The 8,056-nt window shown below is 39.9% G+C and overlaps 1 protein-coding gene across 1 annotated transcript; it reads left to right on the top strand.

Annotated features, from left to right (window-relative positions):
- Positions 1–1,766: 1,766 nt before the first annotated feature.
- ascl5 (achaete-scute family bHLH transcription factor 5) lies at positions 1,767–6,428 on the top strand. The gene is made up of 2 exons (XM_023325593.1): positions 1,767–1,850; positions 4,784–6,428. Exon 2 carries the CDS (start codon positions 4,848–4,850, stop codon positions 5,364–5,366), a length of 519 nt encoding a protein of 172 aa, XP_023181361.1. The 5' UTR covers positions 1,767–1,850; positions 4,784–4,847; the 3' UTR covers positions 5,367–6,428.
- The last annotated feature ends 1,628 nt before the right edge of the window (positions 6,429–8,056 follow it).

The following is an 8,056-nucleotide window of genomic DNA, read 5'->3' on the forward strand; positions in this document are numbered from 1 at the left end:
GGGACTGGCATTCCCTTCCCTTACTTGATGCGACATTTCAAAAGCAGGAACAAGTTGCTAGAGCAAAAACAGAATAAAACATACATGCTAAATATAATTAATTATAACTAATAATTAATTAATCGGTTATTCTATTCATTATTCTGATTAACCAAGTAATCAGATATAAAAAATTCCCATATTCTACAGATTTTTCATTTAACCACTTAAGCCTTTTTATACAATATTAGAAATACATTAAAAATTTAAATTCAACAATAGCTAACAAGCTAACAATTCACTTCCCTTTTTAATTGAGAATAAATATTTTATTGCCTGAAATGCTGCATCTACATAAAACTGATTAAAAAACAATGGGGTAATGGGCCATAAAAATATATACAAAATATATTTTATACTTTTATAAAAAATACATTAAAATTACAAGAATTAAGTAATTTAATAAAGCAATGACTTTATTGTGGTAATTTTTTTTTCTTAGCATGGGCCTAATACTCCGTTGTAAAAATCAGATTACCTTTTATTGAGAAAAATTTTTATATTTATGAGTTAAAAATTTATTGAATTAAATTTTTTCTTTTTTTGCCAACAGGCCCGGGGGCTGTGGTCCACACTTAGAAAAACTCTTCCCTAATCCACAAACTCTGTTTTTAAATTGAGGACAAGGCAAAATGTCCTCATAGCTATACAAGTACACACACACAGAGACTCAGAGTGAAGCTGATGAAGTTTGTTTCTGATTAGGTCACACAGGGCCGGCCCAAGCCTTTCTGGGGCCCTGAACAGATTTTCATTTGGGGGTTCCCATGCCAACAGGTCAACACCAGATCGTCATCATTCCTGGGCTGTGTAGATTCACATACTTCCATTATTTATTTAATTTATTCATTTACATTATTTATATTTGCTAACATTTAACACTTTAGATTGGAGTAGCTTGTAAAAAAAATACACAGATTGATTCAAGTAACTTACCTGCTATGATCAGAATATTCTTTGTATACCAAATTTAAAAAATGTTTTTCAATGTGTGACAGCATTTAGTTTGTATTCTTCAATTGTATGTTTAATATAATAGATATTTGCTCTTGGGTGCCCCCTAGTGGTGTGGGGGCCCTAACTCTACCCTTCTTCTCGCCATATCTGAGACTGAGAGATTCAGAACTGGTTCATGTAAAGTCGCCAGAGGAAGAAACTGGACTTCCTGCCGCTAACGACTGACCTCAGATCAGACGGCGCTCTGAGCACCTTAATGAGAGCTTCCGTCCTCACCTGCAGACTGGGATCAGTGCAGGTGAGTGTCAGGTTGCAGGTGTGTGTGTAAACAGTCATCAGCGTGTGCGGTGCCAGCAGACGTGTGATGACAGGAAGGGTGTGTGTGTCTGACGCCTTTCATCTGGAATATTGGGATTTAGGGAGAGGAAACTGCAAACACTCATTCTGTGGAGCAGGCTACTTTGATGTGAACATCACTCCAACTGGGAGACTGGGAGGACTGGGACACACTGGGAGGACTGGGAGACACTTGAAGAGAACCGGGAGACACTGGGAGGACTGGGACACACTGGGAGGACTTGTCAGTATCAAAGTGGAGGTTCTCACCATGAAACGCCTGATCAGAGCAGTGAATGTTCATCAGAGAAAAACCTGCAGAATTTGATGTTTGGTTTCCAACCTGACAGTCTCTCTCTCTCTCTCTCTCTCTCTCTCTCTCTCTCTCTCTCTCACACACACACACACACACACAAACCTGTGAGGGCGGAGCTTCAGAGGGTAAAGTCGGATCTTTCCATCCTGAACTCAGAGACCCAGAGGAATTGAAGGAGGATCTGCTGCAGCTCCATCTGAAGGTGAGACACCAGGCGGTTCTGTGAGGTTCTTGGTGGTTCTGTGCATTTCCATTTATATTTACCAGGACAAACCAATCATCTGGTTCTTGTTCACATTGTATTTCTGAGGAAATCTTTTCTAAACAAAACGCTTCTGATTTGGGTTCAGATGAGCTTTAAAATGTTTCAAAGGTTCTGGAGAGGAACCAGCAGATACCTGATGAAACAGTTTTTGGTTCTGGTTCTGTATAGGAATTCCAGTTTTCTGACTGACTGACCTAACAATTCCAATTTTGGCTGATGCTGATTTATTTTGCCTGAAATGTTGCAAAATATAGCCAGAAAGTTGCTGTATCGGTAACAGTGGCCTGAATGAGATCGGCTTCACGCTTAAGTATCGGCCGATCTCCGATCTCCCAGAATGACGGAAATCGGGACGATTTATCAGTGCATCCTAGTTCTGTAGATGCTCATTGAATCTTTAGCTTGGAGGAACTTTAAGGTTTTAACATCTCCTAGTGACTGACTCAGGTTCCTTCAGGGCAACCGGACACTCACATCTCCTGGTACGTCCTGATGGTCTAGTTAAAGACCAGTAGAGTTAATGTTTGTGATGGTGCAACCAGTCGGCATGCAGATAGTAACTAATGGTTGTCATGGATAAGCCTGTCACGATAACAAATTTTGCTGAACTATTAATTGTCTCAAAAATTATTGCATAATATTGTTTAAAGACCTTTTTACACAGATTTAATGGAAATTAGGTAATAATGCATGTGATTTCCTGCCAAAGATAGATACACTTTATTTTCAAAAAAACACTAAACACTGGAGCTGATAAAATAAACAAAACAACCAAAAACCATTAACAAAAAATGTACTAGAATAAAAACTAAACAACATAAAGCCAAAGTGTAAATAAATACTGCAATCAACCAAAATTGTGCACATTATGAAGTCTGTATGCTATATTTCCATTTACATAGAGAAGATGGGCACATCCGACTACCTGATGCAATAGTTCACACTACACGATTTTGTGCCCCGATTTTCCCCTTACAACAATCTTAGATCGTTGGTCTTTCTAAGATTGTGTGGTGTGTTACGGTAGATCATCGTTGCCGCTCCGATCTAAATCAGGGTTTTCCCCCGACTGGGATCTTTAACGCAGCTTGTTGAATGTGACAGGCAGCCAATCAGAAAGCGCCGATTCTCCTCTGTGTTTTCTGAGGGGAAATTACGGAGGGGAATCCCAAACAGCTGACACGGCTCAACCCGAAGTCCAGCAGACATTGGAGATGATATGTGGAAACAACATTAATGTTTATTCAACATGCAAGGAATATAGAAATGGCAAGAGGAGGAGTTGGAGCGAAATTGTTACAGCAGTTGATAAACCCGGTAACTTTTCAGCTGTTCTTCGTTAACGTGACATAAATAGGTTCTAATGATTTTCATTCAGTCAGGACTTTACGCTGACACTAGCCACATGCATTGCAGGTAGATTGTAGTAAAGCATTGATTAATGCCTGGTTTTAAAATTAGTTCACTGGACTTGTAGCCATTATTTTGTGCCCATTGTTGGACACCACACGGCAGGAATGAACCCGATCGAACCGTTATACCTAGGATTTCTGTCGGCTAATGTGTGATCTGTCAGGTTTTGAAAATGGGCCGATAATCGGCCGGCAGCTCTACCATCCTGTAGTGTGCGCTGGGCTTTACAGTAAGGAAATGAGGAAGGGAGGAGTCAGTGGAGAGCACCAGAGCTGAGCCTTTTTTAATTCAGTGCCATCAACAGAAAGAGAAAAAGGAAGAAACGATAAAGCCGATAATTAAAATGAGGTCGATAGTTTTAATTTATCGAGCGATTAATTGATTTATTGTTTATCGCACAGGCCTAGTCATGGAAACTGAGCAGAGGAAATTATTTGGTGCAGTTCTCCAATACTGTCTTTCCTCTGTCTGTGTGGAGGAAGTTAAACTGGTTCTGGTCCAGCTTTGACCGCAGCTGGTTCTGACTTGCTACTAATTAAATGCAATTGCGGTCAGACCTATGTGTGAACAGTTTCTGTCCCCAAAGCGACCGAAGAAGAACGTAGCTGTGTTCCAGCAGCGCTCTGTTCACCAGTAAAGATGGCCGCCGCCTTCTTCTTAAGTTGTTGAAAGCTATAAAAGACAGCATGGTCACCAGATCACCAGTTCATTATTATTATTTCCAGCCATTCTTTGCATCCACATTTACCGAATTATAAGCATGTCTCTTGTTAATGACATAAAAGCTGGATAAAATGCGACATGACCGTTCAGACTGCAGACGCTTTGAAAGCTATGAAATACTTCATTGCACATCTGGAAGTGAAAAAGATCAGAATTGGGCCGTTAATACTGGGGTGAAAAGGTCCGATACAGTTAGGCCTATCACGATAACAAATTTTTCTGGACGATAAATTGTCCCAGAAGTTATTGTGATAAATGATAATATTGCAGTTTTGAGATCATTTTCAAGCAATATAATGGTGACGGAATAATAGTGCAAGATCACATTGTCAAAGATTAATAAACTTTAAATTCATTTAACACTGGAACTAGAAGACATTTTAAATATCCAAGGTAAATAAATACTTTACTTCGGAAGAAACAAACAAAAGAAACAATAAAGCAAATTAATTATGAAGTATCTGTAAACAAAACATCACACCAAAGCACCAGATTGAAGACTTTAGTCATCCGGTTTTCAGTAGAAAGAGAAAAACGATTAATTATTTAGCTCCTTTTCATTTATCACACAATTAATTGATTTATTGCGGCAGGCATAGATATGGGTCTCATTTGGGCAAAAAGAACCGCATCGTCATATTTATCTGCTTTGTGAAGGTAATCTCCTCATCCTCGGAGATCATGTCTGCCCCCTGGTGGAGATGCCGTAAACTGATCCCTCTATCTCTTCACAGGTGACCATCATGAAGCTGCTCTGATCCAACCAGGTGTCCTCGTCCCTGATTGGTCGATTGCACGATGAGCTCCGCCTTCTCTCAGTCGCTCTTCGACCGTTTCGCTGCGTCGCCCCCTGCTGGCCGGGAGGACCGGAGCAGGACTCAGCACTCAGAGTCTCTGTCGGCCTCTGTCCCCTTCCTGTTCTACCCTCCCACGGTGGACCCCGCTGCCCTCAGCCTTTACAAGGGCCCCTTGAGGGGTCCCGCCGGCATCCTGCCCTACCTGTCCCCCTTCCACCACCATGGGCACTTCAGCGTCTATGAGTGTCCGTTCGAGCCGGCGTTCATCCAGAAGCGTAACGAGCGCGAGAGGCAGCGCGTCAAATGCGTGAACCAGGGCTACGCCAAGCTGCGGGACCACCTGCCGGGCCACAGCGCCGACAAGAGGCTCAGCAAGGTGGAGACGCTGCGAGCCGCCATCAGGTACATCAAGTACCTGCAGAGGCTGGTGGACATGGAGGAAGACGGGCGTGAAGGGGCGGAGCCAGGCAGTGGGACGCCTTCTGGCCCGGACAGGGGCGGAGAGATGCAGGCGTGTTGAACGGCCGGTTCACCTGGACAACCAATCAGAGCGCAGAACCCAAAGGGAGGATGTCAGCGACGCTAGACTGTAAACCTCCAGAGGACAGATCCCAAATGGACAGCGCCACCTGCAGTTTGTTCCTGAAAGTCTGATGGGGAATCAGGGAGAGTTAAACCAGCTCTTTCTGGACATTTTCAGCCACCGTAGAGCAGCAGATGGTTCAATATTTCAGCAAAACCTTTCACATGCGGATCCAACAACCTGGCACAGATGTTGCTAAGGGTCAGCTTTTTGAAAAACAAAAGACAAAAACAAAAAACACTGAAAAATTAAAGATGGCGGCCAGTTTTCAAGATGGTTGCCATGAAAAATAACTTTTGCACTAAAATTGCCAATTAAATTAACATGTTCGGTGTTAGAGCTCAGCCTACATATTATTAACCATAGAAATCTTACATATTTTCTTGAGTTTATGTTTGCTTTTTCAAAATGGCTGCCATAATTTTAATAGAGAATATATGTTTGCACTTAAATTGGCAGAAGTAATTGCCAGTGACACCTAACCAAAGAGTTAGATTCACTAACTACTAATTTGATTAACCAGAGTCTTAGCTTCACTAGTGCTAACCACATGTAAAAACTTAGCACAAGCTAATGCTACCCTGCCAAACACATCAACCATTAAGACGACTGTCTCAGTTTCTCTCATCTTCATTTCCTTCCTGCTGATGACTGTTGTGAGACTCGCAAACAGCAAACTCCTCAGTTTCTGCTTTTACTATATTATTACTTTACAGTTGTATAAATATGAGCAAAATCGAAAACATGTCATGTAATATAAAGTTCATTCAAGTCATGAAAATGGGGAACATTTTATGGCAATTAGATGAAAAAGGTCAAAAACGCGGCCATCTTGAAAAATTGTGGTCATCCTAAAACTCAAGTGGCTGATGGGAAATATTTAAAACGTACGATGTGTGAACTTTTTTTACAGTAATATGCTGCACTAATCGTAGGTCAGGAATCTGTAGTGAATGTAGTTTTGTTTTATCGCCACTAGGTGTCTCTGCAACTTTCAAAATGAAAATGGGTCAAAAATATAAAAAATGTTACTTAACAAATGTATTAAAATGTATATTTTTGCTTCACATTCATGTAGAGTAACTATAGTATTTATAAGTATTTTCTAGTTCTACATGACATCAGAAAAACATAATTGTCATATTACTGCTGGATATTATGACATTTTATGACTTACATTTATATTTTTCTTTCATTTTTTCACTTTCTTTGAGCTATAACGTCTCACCACTAGAAATAAACCAATGGTGGCATCAAACACAGGTATTTGTTTAAATATTCATGCCTCTAGATAATATTTTGGTGTGATAGTGCTTCTAAAGTGGTAGAAATAGCTATAAGCTTCAGATATATTCTGTGTTTTGAGCCTGGTGTATGTCTGGTTTAGGCTCATAATACAGACATTTATCAAAGCTCTATGAGATATTGTTTTGTATCATCTTAAAGGGAATCCTCTTAGCTTTCATGTAATCCACCCTTTGAGTCTCTCTAATCGACATAGAGGTCACTAAAGCTCTTTAAAACAAAAATAATGGTACAAATTTGTCCCTCCAAGACTTTTGTAATTTCTTTAGGAGGGGATTTCCCATGGCCATCTTCTGAAACATACAAGGTTTAGTACAACACAAAGTTTTCTTTTATCAAACTTTCTTTTGCTTTTATTTTCATTTTCAAGTAAGCTATGCCACAAACATACATAGCAAGGTTATTAACGAACAGACTCGGCCACACCCGTCCATGATCCCTAAATATGCAAAGTTTTTAGAAGAAAATTTTTGTTGATGGGAATAAACTATTGTAAAAATATTTTATAGACGAACAGAATATAAAACAATTAACCTAAAAAGTTAAGTAACTAAACTTTAAAGGCAAATAATACACATTACATTCTTATTGTATTACTGCGCAGATGAAAAAGCATGGAGCCCTCTAGGGGACATGACGAATTTATTTTCTTTTGCGTTACCTCGCAAAACCTTTTTGAAATAATTCACATTATTTCTGCATTTTTAATTGGGGGAGGTGAGTCGGGAGGATTTTGTCGGTACAAAATGTGTAGATGGCGCTGCTCTAAAAAAAGCACAACACACCGACGCTGTCTGATTAATGGAATTGGTTATAATCCATATGTCGAAGTCACAAGCTTTTATTACCTTAACTGGTTCTTCGGTGTCTCGTTGGCGCCCAGTTTGTTAGCTATAAATAAAAGTAATCAAAAATAGTAGAAATGTATACTTACATAAACATCCTGATGATGAATGCAGGCCTCTATCTGGTTCTATTAGTTTTTCGAGAAGGACCTCCCTGCAGCGAGGTGTACCCGTTTTTCCACCTTGGGCTACCACTACATTTAAAGCTTCCGGTTTCTGGTCTGAGTACTTCCTGTAGCTGCAATACCACCGGCGTTCCCTAGATGAATGGTTAATTAAACGTGCCCCTTGTTAAACATAAAACATCTAAATTTAATATAAATTATGTCAATAGATAGACGCAGCAGAAATAAAATATTTTGGATTTAAAGAATAAATATATGCTAATTTTCCCGGTAAATTGTTGAACTGCACATGTGAGTTCCCAGGTAACCTGAATGCAACGTAGCATCCAGCAGAAATAAGACAAAACTACAA

This window comes from Xiphophorus maculatus, chromosome 20 (assembly GCF_002775205.1).
Source record: "Xiphophorus maculatus strain JP 163 A chromosome 20, X_maculatus-5.0-male, whole genome shotgun sequence".
Taxonomy (NCBI): domain Eukaryota; kingdom Metazoa; phylum Chordata; class Actinopteri; order Cyprinodontiformes; family Poeciliidae; genus Xiphophorus; species Xiphophorus maculatus.